The 20,488-nt window shown below is 37.5% G+C and overlaps 1 protein-coding gene across 1 annotated transcript; it reads right to left on the bottom strand.

Moving 5' to 3' along the window:
- Positions 1-1,934: 1,934 nt before the first annotated feature.
- On the bottom strand, positions 1,935-19,485 carry pepd (peptidase D). Its single transcript, XM_003437553.4, has 15 exons — positions 19,392-19,485; positions 17,193-17,376; positions 14,234-14,361; positions 13,480-13,543; positions 10,269-10,316; positions 9,860-9,921; positions 9,458-9,502; positions 8,201-8,276; positions 6,833-6,879; positions 5,949-6,017; positions 5,182-5,259; positions 4,743-4,891; positions 4,141-4,325; positions 3,183-3,374; positions 1,935-2,404 (listed from the first exon to the last, which is right to left on the bottom strand). The coding sequence occupies exons 1-15, from the start codon at positions 19,406-19,408 to the stop codon at positions 2,276-2,278; spliced, it is 1,473 nt and encodes a 490-aa protein (XP_003437601.1). The 5' UTR covers positions 19,409-19,485; the 3' UTR covers positions 1,935-2,275.
- Positions 19,486-20,488: the final 1,003 nt, after the last annotated feature.

Genomic DNA, 20,488 nt, shown 5'->3' with positions numbered 1-20,488 from the left:
ACTTGCATAATCCCTGTTCTCAGATTAGCATGAGTGAGACGTCTCACTATGGGATGCGCCTCCATGAGTATTCCTCATTCCTCTTGTTCTGTCAACCCAGATTGGCTGGTGATTGCAATGGCCATGTCAGGCAGAGCCACCCACCCTTAAATAGCTTGCGCTATTACGTAGCCGTTATTCAAGATAAGCACCTCTTCTCACTTCGCCTCAACAAGAAGGGCTGTCTGGTGAGACATCTCATTCATGCTACTTTGAGAACCACGATTACACAAGTAACCTAAAGTTCTCATTCCTAGAAATTCCTGTATTGCCAGACAAGCTTATCTCAACCAGTCACAACAATAGTCAGTATCCAAGTGAGGACCCAGTGCCCAGCACTGCTTGGGGTCCTGGATTGACACCCCTCTAAAAATGGCCCAGAACAAGGCTGAAGCGAGCCCGCAGGCACTCTGGCATTTACTGCCCAAGACTCGTATACCCAAGAGCAATTGCCTCCACAAACCCGTGTGAGAGCTGCTGCTTAGTGATTGGCCCGCCCATGAAATAAAAAGCTGGTCACTTTTCCGAAAATCCTTTGTCCTGTCCAAACAAGCATGGAAAATACAAAGAGGACACAGCATATGCAGCGTTTGCTTGGTTCAAGCTAGCAGCAATACTGTCTTTAAAGACAGATGCCTCAAATCAGCCTCCTGCAGAGGTTCAAATGGAGAGCCACAAAGCCCCTCCAGCACCACTGCTAAGGCCCAGAGGGGTGCCAGAGGGCTGGCAGGGTTCATGCCCTCAAAGAGAAGAAGCCCCCTGCATATAGCTTCATGTTGAACGGGCGGCCCTTCCAAGAGACAGTTACCTTCCCCAGCTCTGGGAAGACTACAGGATATTCAGCCCGGATGGACCACTTTTACACACGTTTTGCATAGCCATTCTGGGAGCGGGAGAAGTTGGTATGCTCTTTTCCTCACCCTGGAGAGTGTTTCCATTGGTGCTGCCGCGGCAGGTAGCTCCAGTAGTGAGCCCCAGCTAATGCCAGCCCGCAGTTTGACCCCCTCCTTGTCACCACCATCCGCTGGGGTCTCTTCCTGACATTCACAATTTCATGAATCATGATTCGTGAAATTAACAATTTAGGGATTCACTAAACATACATAAAACATTATCTTAAAAATGATCATTAGAGATCATTTAGTGTAGTTTGTCATTTAATTGACTCAGGTGCGATAATCCTCGTAAGCACTGTATCCAGTGATGCATACCCCTTTTGATTGATCAAATTTCATCATATTCAGGGTCAATCTATCGTGCATTAAAAACAAACATTTTCTTTCATTCCTCCCAGTTCACTCAGCCTTTGCCAAAATGACTGCAGCACACAAAGATGCCACTACATTGGCTGTTGCTGGTTCTTTAAAGAGGAACTGTTGTATTATGCTTGTGAGAAATCATGCAATTACAACAACAACATTTATTGTAGTTAATTGTAGTCATTCATCTACGGGATTAAGGTGGTAATGCAACAACCAGATTTTTAAAAAATTCTTTGCATAATTATGTAACATTTATCAAATGTGAAACTGTGTTGATAACACTGTTTATGATAATAATTTTGTTTTTTTCACAATACCCGTTTTACAGACCACACCATCTATGAGCACAAATGTATTTATACAAGGAACTGCATCACAGCTACATCAATACAGCACTGATGAAACATACACAATGTTTATGACTTTGCTATTGAGAAATGCCGTCTTATTTGCAAATAAATCAGTGCAGTCCTACTTGCAGTAATACTTTATGAATGGTAACTGAAGCACTCACCATACTTAAACTAATTACCGTCTTGTTTGCACTATTTTTTTGTCAAGTATAACAATTTGTATATTTACAAATGTTTTTTTTTTTAGCTGACCAATAAATGAACAACTCTTTTACACAGCTGAAAATTAAAAGATTTATTTAATGCCATTTCAATGCAATGTTTATAAAGAGGAACATAAGAATATTTTTTTAAATCAGAAAATGTATTTTCCTTGGAGGCACAAAGATTTTAATGTAATACTGTATTATTGTAAAGTTTGTCAAGTAAAACTGACAGTGGCTAATGTACATCAGAACTTTAAACTTTACGAAAGCTTTATGTGAAACTTCTGATCTCGATTGTGTATTTGTTTCATGATTAAGATATGAGAGTTAAAGAAATAAGTTGAGCTTTACTGATTACTGTTGATATTCCTCAGTAATCATATAGAAAACTTCAATGAAAGTTAATTCAGTTTCTTTAGACAACTGGACTGAAAGGTTTTGTGGAGTCAGCCATAAAAGCTTCAATCTCCTCAACTGTACGAGGTACACAAGTCAGCAGCTCTATGCCGTCTGCTGTGACCGCGATGTCATCTTCAATGCGAACCTACAGAAAGAAGGAACAAAGTGGTTAGTGACACATGACAAGAGTCAAAAGCAGGAGGCATTCAAAGATTTGAAATGAGCTGGATCAGTTACTGAAGGTTTTTTTTTAAGTTTTTTAAATATACATTTTCATTTGCTGATTCATTTTGTAGGAATACCCTAGTTTTAGAAATTTTAACTCAAACTATCAATTTGAAATGAAATGAAACAAATTTATTCACAATGTTATATAAATACAACATTTATTTTGGTTATTGTTAAGGATTTGTCATTAAATGGCCTTGACAGAAAATCTGTTACTCTAAAATTAATTAGCCTAAACATATTTGTAATATTATTTTTCAGTTAATAGACTTTATAAATACCTGTATGACAATCTAGGTTCTCTTGTGACTTTGAATTGATCAAAAATATGACAAAATACCTAAAATACCATAACATTCAATAGATCTTGCAGTGTTTAATTTACATATAAAAAGTCACAGATGGTTAAGGTGGGACAAGGAAAAGCACACTCTACAGACACAATTTTAGAGATAGCAGCACCTTAAATTTTAAACTGGCTGACGTTTTCATGCTTAAAGTGACATTATCCAATCTTTACAGCTTTTATCTTCAAAGTTGCACATTTGGCCTTTAGCAAATCATGAAAGAATACCAATCCTGTCAGACTGTAAACCAAGCAGAAGCTGAATTAATTTCAGTATCAGTTGGCCCTTTGTTCTGTTACCACCCTGGTCAAACATAAACAACAAAAAGAACTGTGCAAGCATACTAACCCCTCCGAAGCCACGGAAGCGAGCCAGCACTTGGTTGTTGATGAAGCAGCTCTGGGCAGGGTTAGCCAGGGCCTGGTTCAGCAGGTGGTTGATGAAGTATATGCCAGGCTCCACGGTAAGAACCATCCGTTCCTGCACCAGGCGGCCCATTCTAAGACTCTTCAAACCAGGCTCGTCAACTCGCTCGATACCCTATACAGCAGATGACAGTAGTATTATTTCATTATTTTAATAAATGTACTTTTAAAATATGTGCAAACTGACTAAATTGAGGTTTCTCCAACTACTGTATCTGATAACATAAATAAATTCTATTATATTTTTTGTCAGTTTGCTCATCAAAGTCAAAATATTTCAGGGTTTTTCATGCAAGACTTCATGTAAAATCATCAAAATGCTTTTTACCCAAACAAGAAGAGGAGACAGGTAAGAGCCATATAACATGGAAGTTTATTAATTCATCATTTTTATATTTTCCTGTTACACTTACCAAAGTCAGTCAACAGTATTGTCATGTATCCACACACTGAGAACTGCATTCAGTGATTCCCACCCCCTCAAAGTTTAATTCTCATACTGTCGCTGTCAGCAGGAGAACATTCAGTAGTTCTACTGGAAATGCTGAGGGTTAACCAACTTCTCTATTTACATGTCAAAACTGAATATCACTACAAATTCCTCCACCACAGCGTGAAACTATCTGTGCTCAAAGTTCAGATGACATTTCATTTTCCCCTTGCTCCTGTCCTCATCCTGAACTTGTTCCTTGCAGCTTGGCCTAATTTAGTTCCTCTCTCACTTGCACCAATGGCCTCTTTATTACTGAGGACACATCAATATTCCAGTAACAGAAATATTTTCGTCCTCTACTGTCTCCAGACTATGACTGTCACAGAAATAACTGCTGACTAGTTGTTGTGTTGTGTGAAACTGCAGAACATAAGAGTTCTGTTCTCACCTCAGGGTAACCTCCTACATCATGCACATCAATACCCAGCAAATGTCCAAGGCCATGGGGCATGAATACAGAGCCCAGGTGGACCTTCATCATGTCCTCCACGCTGCCATGTAGGATGCCAATCTTTACAAGTTCTTCCAGGTGAACCTTGTCAGCCAAGCGGTGCATGTCGGTCCACTTCACACCTTCAAAACAAGCATTTTTCAATGAACAACAACAGTTAAAAAATTTAACTATGCATGTTAATTTAAAAGCTTATTAATTTTTTTAAAAAAAAGCTCACAATTTACTGAGGAGTGTAATTCACAAGGATATTATTTTCAAAGCTCCAACTGTAATGAATACTAAAGAATTCTTTTGTAACTACTGAAAACCCCACAAGTGTAACCTGTTTAAAGAATTTACAGACAAGTATCCTCACGGTGATCAGTTATGATTTGTACTTAACAAAAACAGATTTCTATAACTGTAACATATTAATTAGTTTTTAACCCCTATGCTGCTATGTTCCTATAGGAACAGCAGATTCAGTTTTAATGACATTTGCTCACTTTAATTTTAGTTAGGTAACTTGTCCTGAGTTAAACTGAAAATAATATAACCTGGTCTGAGGGCAGCCATCACAGCACGTGAGGCTTTCAGGACGGCTTCGTAGATGGCCCTCTGGTCTGGAGTGAACTTGCCATTAGCTGGGAAGGAGCAGGTGATATCTGAGGAGTAGCAATAGTACTCTCCACCCATATCAAAGAGACTGCAGGTTACAAAACAAATACAAATTATTAGAGAATTATTAAAGACATGTTTTATGTTTGTGTCCCACATGCTTTTCGATAAAAAGAGATGCACACAGATGGCAAAGTCACTAAAGGTCACAAGAACAGTAACATGTCACTTGATGGGATTTGCTATGGTATTTGACAAAAACTGTATGGTGGGAAATGGCTCATTTAGGAGAATCTGTACACATTCTGAATTAAGATCCAGAAGCATGAGGTGGTTATAGTCCCCCCCTCATTTAGAAAAAAAAACATCGATACTCACCACATATCTCCACCTGTGATTGTCTTGTCATTAGGAGCGCCAGCATGACCATAATGGAGAACAGAGGAATTATTGCCACTGGTGGGAATAAACAATGCATACATTGAAAAGACAACCAGTCACAAAACATAAATAACTATTAATCTTCAAAGCAGAGAATACTTTAAAGCATCAAATGGATTCTAGTCTCTTGTTTTAAACCCCTAGTTTTAACAGGAAAAACGCTTTCATCTACAGGCCACTAATCTTTACAATGTTCATGATGCATGGCCTTTAACCCAAAAGGCCAGAACATGATTAACAACATTTCAAAATTTTTCATCCATAATGATGCTGCTAGCTCACAGCTAAAGGGGGGATGTTAATACAGTTTTTTTAATGAGCATAGTTTATTCTGGCCAACATAAAAACAGAGATGGATGGAGCCTGCTCAACTGTGTCATATACCCTTGAAGGTACTGCAGTAGCATAGTTTCCTCCAATGTATTGCAATTTTGTCTAAAATTGAAGTCTTTTCTTTCCCCCTAGGACCGCTCAACTTAATAGAGGAACAGAGTATTTGGTGCTCTAATGCCTAGGGCTATGGTGTCAGGGTCAACTGCTCGATTGTATGATCAGTATGCTACGATCGCCGGTATTAAACTAAAGGAAAAAAGCACTACAGCAATGGCCTTCCTTCATTCATTCATTTTTGGCACCAGGAAGAACAGACTCAATTTGACTTCTAATACCAGAAATATAACAGGTAATGAATTGTCAATGCTCACGTTCCACAGATACAGGTGTAAGAGGTGTGGCGCATTCCTCCTTTAGTATAGCAGTAGTGCTGGAAAAGACTGCAAAGATAGAAGAAAAAAAAGCTAATTACCTGACAGTCTTCCTCTGCCCTTTTCCTGACTCCATGCTTTTTAAGAATTCATTCAGCACTCATTCTTTAATCATCACATGGTCAAACACATCAAACACCTTTATGAATCTCGACAGCACTGCAGAGCTGTGTAGGATGTTAAATGATTCCTCTTACATGGCCAGCACAAATGAGCATGATGGAAAGCTACTAAGACACCAAGGGTAGTGAATACTCAGACATGAAGAAAGTAAACTGAAATATTTATACCATTACATATTTCTTCTGTTTAGCACCGATATTTTGAGTACCTCAAAACTATAACCAAGCACTTAATCTGAATTGTAATCCTATACTATATTTGTATACCAGAAGCATGCAGTGAAGCAATATGCACACTTGCCAGGTACTGAGTTACCAGTCATTACATTACACATCATTATTAACAAGGCCCTCAGATTTCTTACTACACTGAAGCAATGAGGTGTGACATTTCTGTTTGTTCCATCTGTGTCAACAGGGTGTAATCTAAACTGATTTATTCATTCATCATCACCTGCTGCTAATTTTACACATCAAAGGTTTAACTAATCCAATTATAATATATAACAAACCAATTATATATTGTCAAACATAGTAAATGCATCAGCATAACATCTACCCAAATTAGTGTGGACTAAGTCCACTTGCTCAAAAATTCATTATCATGTAAGTAAGCAAGAGTAAGTAAAGTCTAAAGCTTCCATGTCTTGTCACCAAACACAGGCTTTTACGTCTTCATAATAAAAAAACAAAAAACTTTACCTCTCCATTTCATATTCTTTCTTTCCAGGTTTCACATGCTTCATGACCTATGAAAAAAAGAAAAACAATATACGAGATTAGCAAGCTTGAAAACTATTTTCTAAATCCATTTTGAATTCAATTCAAATTCCATCCTCCTTTAAAATGATCTCCACTGAGTGCAAGTTAAGCTTTTTTAAAACTTATTAATTTATTTTTTGTACCTGACTGCACTGTGGCAGATATCTTTTGAATCTCTGCTAGAGGTGTGATGGTTCCGGTTCTATCAAACTATGAAACAAATGTCCATGATCCTGTGCCACGGTTTTATCTTCCCACAATACCCCCGTGAATTTAAACACAGACAAAGCTGACTGTGTGTGATACACATGGCAGGGAAATAAAGAAACAGATGGATCTTTTCATTGCTGTAGCTAACTGCAGGGACATTACTGGATTCTAGCCAAACTTTGTGGTAAAATAAACATTTTAACTGAGCATCAGTTTAACTATTTTTGATAAAGTGGTTAAACATTTCTGCTGGTGTAAACAACCAGTGTGTAAACACAGCATGAGTAATGGAGGCTGAAAATCACTTTGTAATGTGCACTACGAAGGGATATGCTAAGTAATTAGGTGCTCATTTTGCTTATGCTAGTTAAGCATTTGGAGCTGCTCGAGCACGTTAGTCTGTTGAAAGTTGTTATATTTAAAGATTATATGGATAAAGAATCAACTGGAAGTGCATCAGAATTAAGTAGTTTACTTTTAGCTCAATGTATAACCATATGTGCTTCACTTGTTTTCTTTAACTCTAATTTCTGATGCTGCTCTTCTTCTTTATAAAACATTTAATAAATGCTCTTTACACAGTTTATGTGCAAAATAGTGTATTTTGTAGAGCTGCAGTGAAGTACTGCATAAAGGCATAAGGTTTTTATAAGTATGAGAGATGCTTATTTGGGAGCTTCTCTTTATATAACAGCACACACGCAACACTTATTGTGAGTGACTTTAAAGGACATAAAATTGTGAGGTTAACTGCTGCTCAGCCCCTGAAGAGGTTATTTATGTTGATAGAGTCAAATCCTGTGCAGATGTAAAGTATTGCTTTAATGTTACAGCTTATTGGTCAAATGGTATCACAGTTAACTGCTCGCCTCCAAGCTACTGGAGGAAGTTAAAATCGATAGTGTTTAAACAGTTTAATGTCTTAGAAGATCCTGAGATCTTTAAACCTTTGGGGGAGTTTTAAAATGTAATATGCTTTTTGATACTTTGTGTGTTTAATTGCATGCTCTGATTTTTTTCCCTTCCTTTTCCTTTCGTTCCATAAATATAATACTTTCAGTTTTTATAAATGGCCTGTTTAACTGAGAGCTAACTTACCATTTTGTGGGCTTCACTGGAAACTCTGTTGGTGTAGCGCAAGACCTCCAGCTCCATATCAGTCTTAACGACACGGCTGCAAACAGAGAAGGAGTAACCAGCTGTCTCTCTGACTAAGAAAATCAATGCACATTACAGTGGATCTACAGCCATATAGTATACATAATATAGGCCTCAGGCTGAAAAAAAAGACTGGTGTATTTTTCTTTAACCTTTGTCACAAACAGAATTGCTAGCAAAGTAAAATAAATAAGCAAACATCCTTATTTTTATTAGAGGTAAATAGAAATTAGATGCAATCTCAAAACTTGTAGAGACAATCAGTTTTAACTAGTTTGGTACCACCAGTAAGAGAGGTAGTAGCAATGCTGTCAATTTGCCCAGTGGGATTTTCATGGCAGCTGTTTCATGGCCAATTCTTGTAGCATGCAAACTCAAAACTGGACTGATTCCATACATTAATGTCATTATTAAGATGAGCAAGGACAGACAGTTTGAAAAAGTACCCACATTTAGTGCAACATCTGTACTCTAATGGCTGAAATAGTCATTTCTAATATACATTGCTAACATAGCAACAAGTGTAAGAATCATTTGTCGAGAAGCTTGTTTTAAGTAAGTTTAAGGTAAGTTGTATATAAATGAGATCTGTCATTTTTTGTTATTCCAGTTGATGCTTTATAAGCTACTGCTGCAGAAGTACCTATATTTGTCTACAATGTCTTTAACTTGAATCAAAACTTTGCTTGTTAATTCATACCATACTGTTCTCACTCTCATTTGTACCTAAGATGGCTTAGTAATGAAATGAAATAAAGATTTCTACACAAATAATCCACATAAATAATCCAATGGCCTTGTAACAAATAGTAACAGTAATTAAAAGGGAAAAAAAAGAGCTGTAGCGAGACAAGGGGGCAGAGGGTTCAATCAAGCCCTGCTTCCCATGAGGTGTGCCTGAAAAGCATTCCTCCTCATTTTAGAAAATGTCAATTCATCTGGAGGGTGCAAGCTCTAATGCCAAGGACAACCAGGCAAGCACGAAGTCCATTACATCCACACAGTCTCACTTCTCAATTGAGAGGGGGAAAAAAAGAAAGAAAAAGAAACAACCACAAGAAAAGCCCCCGTTTCTGATAGCAGACACACAATTACCTGACTGGGCAGCTGTAATTGCCAAGATTTGCGAGAATCTGACTGAACAAACTCTTAGGCAAAAAGTGCTTTTCCTCAAGTGGACAAATTTTAATTACTTACCAGTCGACAATGACAGGGTGTAAAAGAGTGTTGTTCACTTGGAAGCTAATCCAAGAAAGAAAAGCAAAAGAAAAGAAATTAAATGAATATGAAGAAAATGGTTACATTTCATTTGAAACAAGTACTTGACCCTTTTTCAAAAGTATCTGGGGTTAGAGTAGGATGATAAAAATAGCAAATATATGCAGTTAAAAGAACAAAGACCAGTGCCAAGGACAATGCTATTATTAATCAATGAATAAACAAGCAAATTTGTTTAATTGAATTATATTTAAAATTGGGTTAATCAGCAATAATAAGTATATGTAAGAGTTTTCTGCATCCTTGGTGAAAAACAGAAAAAACCCCATCCACAAACAAAGTATAATTATGTTAATGCAAATTGATGCCAATTAAACATACCGACTAATTCCATCAAAGGAGGCCTCACGGCAAGTGCTGCCACTATCTGTATTCTGTCCTCGCTGCAGAAAAAATATAAAACAGGCAAACAAGTGATCACATCACCACCGTGTGAATTCAAATGTTTATACAGCTTAGTAAATGTTTTCTGGCATCTAGGAGTTCATCCATTTTTAAAAGGTAACCTTTTTCAAAAACAGATTTGGTGCTACTATATAAGAGCTTAATTAGTAGCAAACAACATTTTTATTTTTCATACAACTGAGGTGGGAGACAACATAAAGCAGGGTACAGAGGGGTAATTTGAGTGAGAATGATTCAGCAAAATACTCCCATACCAGCAATATTCAATACTACTTAACAGAAGCTTAGCATTAGCTGTAATTGGGCATGAATGAGTGAGTCATACCAGTGTGAGGAGAACTGCTGGTTTTATGTTGGACAGGACATCGGCTATCTGCAGGAATGCAGACAAAAACAAATTAGACATATAATAGAACGGCAGAAATAACAAGCACAAGTTTTCCTTTGCTTTCAGGTGGCAGAATAAAGGTGACTTTGGCAGGAACCATCCTGCCTCTGTCTGTGGCTTCTCCAGCAGGACGCTATGCTGCTTTAAGAACAATAAAGCCTTGGATCACTGACCTGAAAGAGCTGCTTAATAAAAAGAAAAAAAGCCTTCAGGTCTGGGGACAGGGAAGAACCGAAAAGTGTGTAGCACGACCTAAGGGTGAAGCTGAGGAAATGCAGACTCCTACGGGAGTAAAATAAAGACAATCACTGGGTTTAAAGTGACAGACAGACAACCAGTGGGCAGCCTGGAGAGAGCAAATGAGCTGAACGATGTCTTCAACAGGTCTGGTTCACAGCCCTTTGCTGTCTCCTCCACACAAACGCTGGTCTCCACTCACCCTCACTCCCCTTCTTCTCCCCAAATGAACTCTATGGATCACAGTTCCTAAGGCAGCTGAAATGATGTGTGCACCAAAATGCTCTACAGTGCTCTAGGAGCAGCATCAGAGCCGGAGACACCAATAAACTCAATAAACTAATTAGGAAGTCTGGCTCTATGACTGGCTGCAAAACTGGGCACTTCTGAAGCTGTGGTGGAGAGGAGGTCAGCGAACAATCTGCTATCCATCACAGTAAATCCTGACCACCCACTGCACCACTTACTGGGCAGGCAGCGGAGCTCCTTATCTAACAGACTGAATCAGCTCCTTGGCCACAAGGACATATATGACAACTCTGTAAGACTACATGTTATCACCCTCTACAATACAACATATCTGCCTGTCAGAAAAGTATCTGCCAAATAATAATAATATTATTAATAAAACTAAAATTCCTAAATTATTCACTCTATTGTCTTAAAACACACTTTATCTTCAAAACCTACAATCTAGATTCTAGCAGCTCAACTTTTAGAAACTGGAATAAGACATAGTTTGAAAGGACACTCAGCTGAATAGTGTCTGAACAGTTTTAATGGCAATGTGAGGAAATCATTCTCATTCTCAAATGTAAATTTAAAACATGAAAACATTTATCCTGTTTATTGTGACGAGGCATATATGATCTGCTCATAGTTAGAAATGCATCTATTATTTAAAAGTTAAAAAAATATGGAAACAGAACACAACAGAATCATAAAAATGCCAGATACTATTAAAACACAAATTCAACAATTTAAAGGTGATTTGTGTGCATTTTAAGTAGGGTAGTGCAATGAAAAGTGTGTGTGTGCATCAATACCTCCCATGTCTGAGTGCTGCCTAAAATATTCATGACCTGATTTGGATAAGAAAGAAATATTGTTCTCTTTTTGGTTCTTCTGTAGGCAGCATTGCCATCTGAATGCTGAACACCACCAACTGCTTTTTTGTCTTTCTAGATGTCAGCCTTGGGTATTTGTAGGTAGTCATGCAGTTTATTATTTTTTTCTAATTTTACCTACTGTGTTAAGCTGGTGTTGCTTCATGGAAAATCTGGCAGATGAGTTGCATCTTAACCTGTGACTAATTAGGATATCTAACACCTCAAGCAGGTGCAGAGATGTAAAAATACCTGAAATATCATCTGAAGAATGAATCATCAATTGGACAAAATGTAAACAGAGAAATTATTATTATGTGATTGTTTAAATGCCAACCTCTTAACATTTTCTGGCTAGTGAACACTCTTATATTGTAGTCTGAATATATTTTATGATTTGTTAACATGAACACCTCCAGAATAGCTCTGGTGCTGTCAATCCACCAGTACAGCTCCCCTGGGAATCTGCTGTCAACACTGATAAACATAACCGTTTTTCTAGTCTCTCAAAACATGCAATTACAAAGAGCCTTAACTTAAGTGCATTCCTCACACTGGGCTGTTAAATGAAGCAAACAGAAGTGCAGGTTACAAATTTAAATAATAAAATTCAAAATGAAGCCCCCCTAAGAGTATGGCTGGTTTGGCTCTTTCTCAGTTATGCATTCTAATGAACTGTTGTACCAAATGGATTATCAGTGTAATGCTCCATGTGCTTTGGGGGAGCCAAAAGCACTGTCCACATTTTCTCAACAAGGTTAAGGACTATCCTCTGAGATTTCCCACCGTCTCACACAAATAACCTTAGTTCTATCGTCCTATTATATGCAAATACAAACAGGTCTCAGAAATCATTTCAAACCTTTCCATGAATATTCTATTATAATTTCAATAACTAACTATAAATCAAATAAGGCCTGCACTAAAAATGTATTTGGTACACCTCTTGTAGAAGGTTGTCGATAGGGGTTTAGCCAAGATGTGTAACTGGCATAGTGGCAATTCCTCTTTAAAAAAAAATAATATCTGTTTTAAAACACAGCACAATTTTATAAGTTACCCTTTCTTACTTGTAGCACAGAGCAAGAGATGGCTTACATCAGCAGTATTCTCACTACTGAAAATACTGTTTAATTTAGGCTCAGATGGTGCCTGGGTAGCATGTAGGAGGCAGGATGCATAAAGGCCACCTGCTACCTGTGAATACACCTGTCTATTACCTACGCTTTTCACACATCAGTATAATTATACGTCACACTGACTTTGTACCAGGGAGCTGAAAGGTTAGACTGTTTAATCAAAGTCCTTCTAAAAGCAAGGCTCGCTATTCATCTTGAAATGGCTCTAGGCACTTATGTGGCCAGTAATTTTGAAGCATTATGTAAATTAACTTTAATTCTAATAGTTATCAGGGTATGTATAGAATCACCAGTAAAATCTGATCAAATGTTCTTAAAGGGTTTAGTGCTATTGCCCCAGCGTAAGGTTTCAGGTTTTTCTTCCCCTGGGAAGTTATACCTGTATCGCTGCCTTTGGTCTCACAGAATTCTTCAATAAATCTGAATTCAACATTCTTTGACTTTTCTCACTTGTAACCGTTTCTAGTTTCATGTGTGAGCCAACTGCACCTTTGTTGGGTAATGTCTATAAAAGTTTAGAGCTGCAATGTATGTGAGGAAAACGCCACTAATGTCCTTTGATCCTGGTCATGGCTTTATCAATTAACATTAAAGATCAGCCAGCATACAGAAAAATAGATCACACCAGAGAGGCTGGGCTGTAAAGACCAACACTGACAGACTTACGTCACAGGTGTAGTGCACCTCATCAACAGCATACTTCTCCTTGAAGTGCTCTTTGGGAAAGATCCTGTCAATAAACGGAAAACATAAAACTGATGAAAACAAGTGCACTAGACAAACCATACACATAAAATCAAAATACAACATGCACATAAAATCAGACGGATTTTCAAAGGCTTGTCTCTTAAAACATTACTGATGGATTATGTTACAAAACACTAGCAGAAGTGCAGTATTGAGGATAGAGTTCAGAGAGGAAAGAAACTGAGCAGAACCTGGAACATTAACTGCTGATCACGTTACTTTTGAGTGAATTTTTTTTCTTAGAGTCATATGACAAAAGATGCTTTTAGGTTTCTAGATTAGGGAAGTAAGAATGACCATGTGAGATGGTCAGTATCAGTTATGGTGTCCAGTGTTTATGATCATTTTTTACACAACCAAACAATACTAAGGATAAATAAATAAATCTAGTTTAACTGAACAATTTATTCTGTAGTGAGTGACTGATCTTGATATTATAGGGCAACACTGCTATAGTCCAAAATCACTAAGACTGAGGACGTTTACGTATTTATAAAATGATTATATATTATATTGCATTTGACAATAAATAAAATAGACAATTAAATACACAAGGTTTAAAAGCTGATAACATAAATGTCAGCCCTTTCTTGAAGGCATAGCTCACTGCTATGGACTAGCGGATGCTGATGTTGGCCTTGTACACAGCTCTTTGAGGATTAGTGCGACTCACTCTCCCATCCAAGTAGCATAGCTTTCGGGCAGTTTAGGAACAAAAAGAATGGATTTCCCAGAGTCCACATCAATGGCTCCGTAGCAGTCAGCCTCAGTCACTCCAAAAGCCCAGTGGAAGAAAGACTCCTGTACAATCCAAGAATCAGTAACGGGATTAATGAACTAGCTTTGTTCAGATTATTGCATGGGAAATATAAGAGCTTTCCTTTGTCCAGCCAGTTAGGTCAAGTGACATCAAAAGTAAACCTTCAATATTCTGACTGATTTCTGTTCAAACAAATAACAGTCCCGAGTTTGAGTTGTAGAAGAATTATAATGAAGAAAAAAAATGCAGGTAAGTGTTTTCTACGCAGTGTGTGGGTTGTCCAACATATTTGTGGCAGGGTGGAGAATATGCCAACTAGAAAGGTTGAAACCTGACTTTGACCAGGTCAGGTGTTTGTGCACTCAAATTGAATACACTGATTGTTCAGACAAAATGAACTACAGCTATTGATTATTTTAGAAATTAAGTTTAGATTAATCGAGTAATCTGATAAGAATACTTGTGTTTTTATTAATCAGCAATAATAAAGATTCAAAAGCAAAAAAAAGCAGTTCTTTTAAAGTGAAGTGCTCACTGTTTGACATCTTCTAAATAGCCACATTTTATTATTTAATTGCATACAATACCTGTAAAGACCACTAAAATGTTTGAGTGTATTTACATGCCATATTACAGTCAAATTTGTTTAAAGAACACATTTTTTAAATTCCCAAAATAAACAAATCACAAAAAATGCAGCAATCCATTCGCATATATCTTCATCCATTCATTCAATTGGCAGGGCAAAAAAAAAGTTTAGTGTGTGTGTGTGTGTGTGTGTGTGTGTGTGTGTGTGTGTGTGTGTGTGTGTGTAACTATCAGTATTCTCAGAAGTGAGGTTTGGCTTGTGCTTTGATGCAACATTTCCTGTTGTATAAACCAGAGGTTGTGATGGAGCTGATGTTATTAACTTATGTTAATAATAATAATTAGAGCAGGGCGATATGACCAAAAATATTTATCACGATATACATTTGAAAATTTGCGATAACGATATAACTGACGATATAATTGATACTAGACAAAATACTAAAAAACTCCACAACTTTATTAGTGCAAAAAACCTCATCAATGTATTTTCACTTAAACAAGCAGCTATTTTTTATGTGCATTAAAGTTATATAAAAATTTAACAGTGCAAATGCAAATTCCTTGCTGACAGTTTAACCAAAAGGCATTTCCAGTGGAAATTGGCCGACACATCCTCAGCATAACCATGTATAATATCCACAAAACTTAAAAAGAGGTTATACACACACAATACGGTAATATTATGTTGAAGCATAGTATGTATCACTCCGCGAGGCGCCCGCCTACGATAGCCGTAATGCTCTGACAATCCATCAAGCGGTGCAGCTTCGTAGCTTAGCAAAGTCGTACTGAAACATCTGACAGATTTTCGAGCGCCGTGTACCACATAAAATCGTTTCGAGGTCAGTAAACACAACCAGAATTCATACATAAGGCACACGGGATTATAAGGGGCACTGTCGATTTTCAGAAAAATCAAAGGATTGATTTTAAGTGTGCCGTATTTTCCAAACAACACGGTAATAACGACGGCCCGCTAGCATGCGCTACCAAAAACAGTGCTTTGTTGTGTATCTGACGGACGAAAGCTAAACCAGTTCCACACCACTGAAGTTGCAGCATTTTTACAAACCAGTTCTGGTTCATCCGTTTCATTTAACGATCCCCTTTCGCTCTTCTCATTCTGCGTCGCCGCCATGTGCATATGTAAACAAAGGCACTGCGCATGCGCGTTTTACCCATATTCTATCGTGATATTTCATTTTCCTATCGTTGTCCAAAATTACACCGGTATTACCGTGAACGGTATGATATAGCCCAGCCCTAATAATAATAATACTAATAATAATTCAGTGACCAGCCTAACAGCACCAGGTCAGTGGCTCAGAGTTTTATTACAGTTTAATTAATATATTTATTGAAATAAATATGGTGTAGTACACCCCATGTCCCCGTTTAGACTCACCCCTGCTTGCTAAGCTGTCACTTCAACAGAAAGTGTGATGGCTGCAGTCAGCCTTTAGCAAGCTGCCTGACTAAAAAATAGTGTCAGACTAAGATGCATATATATGCTTTTATTGTAAAATTATTGTAAAGCTTGGTTGTAGATTTGTTGCTGTGTAAAATTCAACTCAATTTTTTTAAAAACAAGCAGATTTAAAAACCACTCACATTGGCCAACGTGCTGTAAAAAGAAAAATAAATCACAATAAATAATTAAATACATGTTAATACGTGCTAAACATGTGCAGTTGTGGCTAAAAAAGGCATAGGAGCCATACTGAGCAAATTATACCATGATGGGCTTTGCAGTCAAACAGAAAGCTCTTGAAATCAATTCTAAACCTCATTGGGAGTAGAGAGAAGCCACAACCTGGTGGTGGATGGAAGGAGCTAAAAAGTCTTCACAGTTGTGCTTGTGGTTTGATGAGGATCCGATGAAGAACGGTTTTATGGCAATTACAGTAACAAATCCTGCTGTTTTAGACCTTAAAAACACACGTTAACTCTTAACACCTGAGTAGACTCCACATTAAACTACGACAGCATCATCTTCCCTCCTTTCTGTGGAGAAAACTGGGGGTCGTTTGGGCTTAACGTTGTAATACTTTTTCTTCACACGCACCTAAATATGTTTCTGTTGCAGTTCTGTTTTTGTGTGAGAGAAACGTTCATGCTTACACTGATTAAACCAAGCATTGAAGCAAAGAATTTCCCTCAAGGATTTTTTGTAATCAAGCTATACAAGGAATCTCTGCAACTCTACAACAAAGAGCAAACTCACTGATAGGCTGGGCTCCTTTAACGAATGAATAAATACACTACCAATACATGTACCAACCTGTCTGAAGAGGACGTCTGTGTCCGTGCAGTACCTCTGCGTCTGTTCTCCTCCCTGCAGCACCACTACTGACTTTGGCACCACACCATCTTTGGCTTTCAGCCCCTGGCACAGTCGTCGTCGGTTCTCGGCAAAAAGGGCAGCAGACACCCTCAGGGTGTCATTACCCAGCCAGTAGACAGGTCTGAAAGGACAGGAAGACAAAATATCTCAACGTGGCTCAGGGTGGAGCAGTGGCTGGAGAAAATGATGCATAGTTGGAGTCAAAATTAGAACTGTCCTGTATCAGCGAGCACAAGACTGCAAACACAATTACTAAACTTACCACATTGTTTGCATCATTCAGTTATTCTCTCATGTCTTGATATTTATATAGCAAAAATTAATTGTCATGATTCACACAGTTAATGTTGTACCACTGTGGTAGTACACAGTGGAGTCATATGTCCCAAATTTGTCTATAATTGCAGTATAAATGATCAATTCTCAATTAATGTTAGGGCAAACCAGCAGCGCTCAGACAGAACATCAAAACGCTGCCTAATACTGTGCCGACCTCCTTGTGTCAGCAAAAGTGGTCTGAACCATCAAAACATGGACTTTGCCATTGGGTCCTACGGATTGTGGTGTTGGAACTTTAATATTGTGGTTGAGTGATGAAGATTTTATCTAATAATACATCACAGTCACTATAAAAAAAGATTTATTCCAGAATAAATGGCAGGAGTAGATGACCTGTCGTGTTTTTAGTTCTTCCTGGGAGTAAGCCTCAGGATTTGCTCAGTACTATCAAACTTTTTAAGAGAGAGGTGAACCTTTGCCCGAGCTCCCTTTGGGAAGAGTTAAGACATAAGCTACAGACAGATAGACAGCCTTGTAAGTGATAGGTCTTGGGTATAAATCTTGGTCTCTGGCCGTAGCTTGGCTGATAAGATTAAGAACCCAACATACCTGCACCAAAGGTTAATCCATAACTTCATAGAATTTAATGGCTGATGGCTTTCAGTATCATTCACGGTTGACTGAGTTTACTGGCTAAAGCGTGTATCTGCAAAAATAGAGCCACTTCTATTATTGAGAAAGGCAGATAAAATCTGTGAAACTGCAAGCCAACTATTCTACCCAACAAAAGCTGTATTGTACAACTGTATCAATAACTTAAGATTAGAAAACCCTAATTTTGTGGGCAAAATTTCTAGTGTTGTGCTAGATTACATAATACTGTGAGGTGTCTCATCTGTTTGCTCCACTCTCTGAAAATTGCCTGGGACTCTCTAGCAGAGATAACTTTATATATGCTGACTGCAGACTTTTTCATGATTACCACAGCAGATTACTTTATTGTTTTATAATGATGAATAAGTCAGTCCGGGTTGTATCACAATTGCAAGAAAATTGACTTTTGTTGAGATCGGCATAATACTAGAGGGTGGACAATCTCGGAACAAATAGATTTAAATTTAGATTCAAATTAAGAATTGAAATGAACAGTTTTAACCAATTTATTGCAATAAGTGAAAACTATAGCCTTGTAGCTAGCTAGTTGTTTATTGTTTTATTCACGAAAAAAACCTAAAGTAATTCAAAAGTTGGTTTTCCATTTTGCTGGAATTCACAGCGTTTGTTATACACCACTGTGAGGACACCTTTTTATTTACTATATATCAAACATTCTAAAGCAATGCACGGTTGAAGTTGTAGACCTGTGTACAACTTTTCAAGGTACACTTGACCCAGTTCTTTTGTGGTTTGTAAGTTGTCTCTGTGTCTTCCGTTTAATCATGTGGCTCCGTGAGCTCAGATAATGTTCCCTTTCTGTGTAGTTATACCGTGAAATATTTAGTAACTTTTGGATTATTTTCCATTTTTGATACTGATTTTAAAACACACAAACGCACCCAACAGTTTAGATACACACACACACAAATCCATGCAGTAAAACAAAAGTGCGTCACAATATTACAGACAGTAGCGAAAACTTAGCTGCAAGTATCAATAGTTTAGGAAGTCCCATATTTCACTAAAAAACAGGTACTTATCGCGCAGTTTGACAGTTAATAAAGGGTGTTTTTTAGCTGGCAACATATATCGCGAATACGTAAGTGACACATGCATGCAGCAAAGCAGGTTACGCTAACACCACTCTATTAATTATTAGGCGTATAATAAATACATATTCATCAATCAATCACAACTTACTGCGCTGCTGCAGCCATGATATTGCCAAGTGTCCGACGAATGTCACGTGGGGAGAGGAGTCACGTGAGTTTTACGTCGAGAGATCAGCTGACGTGGCATGTTGTTGCATTCACGTATTCAGGAAATACGAGCATCAGCAGTCAGTGAAGTAGAATTTCAGCCTTCGCTTAAACGTTTACAACGCCCCGTAGCACAAAAACACATTACCTTAAAGACATGAAAGAAAGTCCTAAGAAGAGTCTTTATAAATGGGTCACTTCTCAAAATACTACTGTTTGTTTGATAACGTTCTGACTGTGAAATAAATAAAAAAACAAAGTCTTGTCCTTAAAATGAAGTTGCAATAATATGCAACTCCTCTATATTCACAGAAAAAATTATAATTATAATAAAAAAATTTCTGCACACAAGTACAGAGTACAAAGAATAATACAGGAATCATGTTCAACACCTCTTTTAAGACTGTTTTTGGCATATTTAATTTTTGACAATATCCTAATAAGGGTTCCCGATTTATTTATTTATTTTAAATAAACCATATAATATTTACTGTGTGTGTGTGTGTGTGTGTGTGTGTGTGTGTGTGTGTGTGTGTGTGTTATTTAGGCTGGAAGGTTTGGAGGCTATGTAGGCATCATATATGGCTCTCTTTTGTGTTTCATAGCCTAATCTCATCAAATACTGTGTGTACCTGCAGACTAAAATTACTAATCAGTAATGTAAATTTTTTTGTACATGACAGTTAACAAACAAAAAATAAAACCATGCTGGATAATTGGATATAGTTACAATTATTTATTATTAATATTTTTTCGTAATGTGCTCTATTTGTTTAAGCTATAAGTGCTGCCATACATTAGATGGAGGAGGAATGGTACAATTAAGACACCTGACCACACACTGACAGTAATACTAAGTTTCTGCTTTCGTTTCTTCATTTTTTTCTGTGCATAGTGTGCTGAGGAAGTGAAATTATCTACTGTCATGAATATAAATGAGCTCACACTAAGAGAATTAGAATCTACATAATCTGTAACCTACTGGGAACAAATGTGTTTATACTTAATGTGCACATGTGGCAGGACACTATCATTTAA

The sequence above is a fragment of the Oreochromis niloticus genome, linkage group LG1 (genome assembly GCF_001858045.2).
Source record: "Oreochromis niloticus isolate F11D_XX linkage group LG1, O_niloticus_UMD_NMBU, whole genome shotgun sequence".
Classification (NCBI taxonomy): Eukaryota; Metazoa; Chordata; class Actinopteri; order Cichliformes; family Cichlidae; genus Oreochromis; species Oreochromis niloticus.
Note: the sequence above shows the minus strand (reverse complement) of the source record. Positions and strands in the feature narration are given on the sequence as shown.

Excerpts from the sequence above, each read along its gene's own strand:
- pepd (XM_003437553.4), bottom strand. Across the intron at positions 5,260-5,948 it reads TACACCTGTATCTGTGGAAC|TGGCAATAATTCCTCTGTTC; the intron begins GTGAGCATTGAC and ends TATTCCCACCAG. Across the intron at positions 2,405-3,182 it reads GCTTCCGTGGCTTCGGAGGG|GTTCGCATTGAAGATGACAT; the intron begins GTTAGTATGCTT and ends TTCTTTCTGTAG.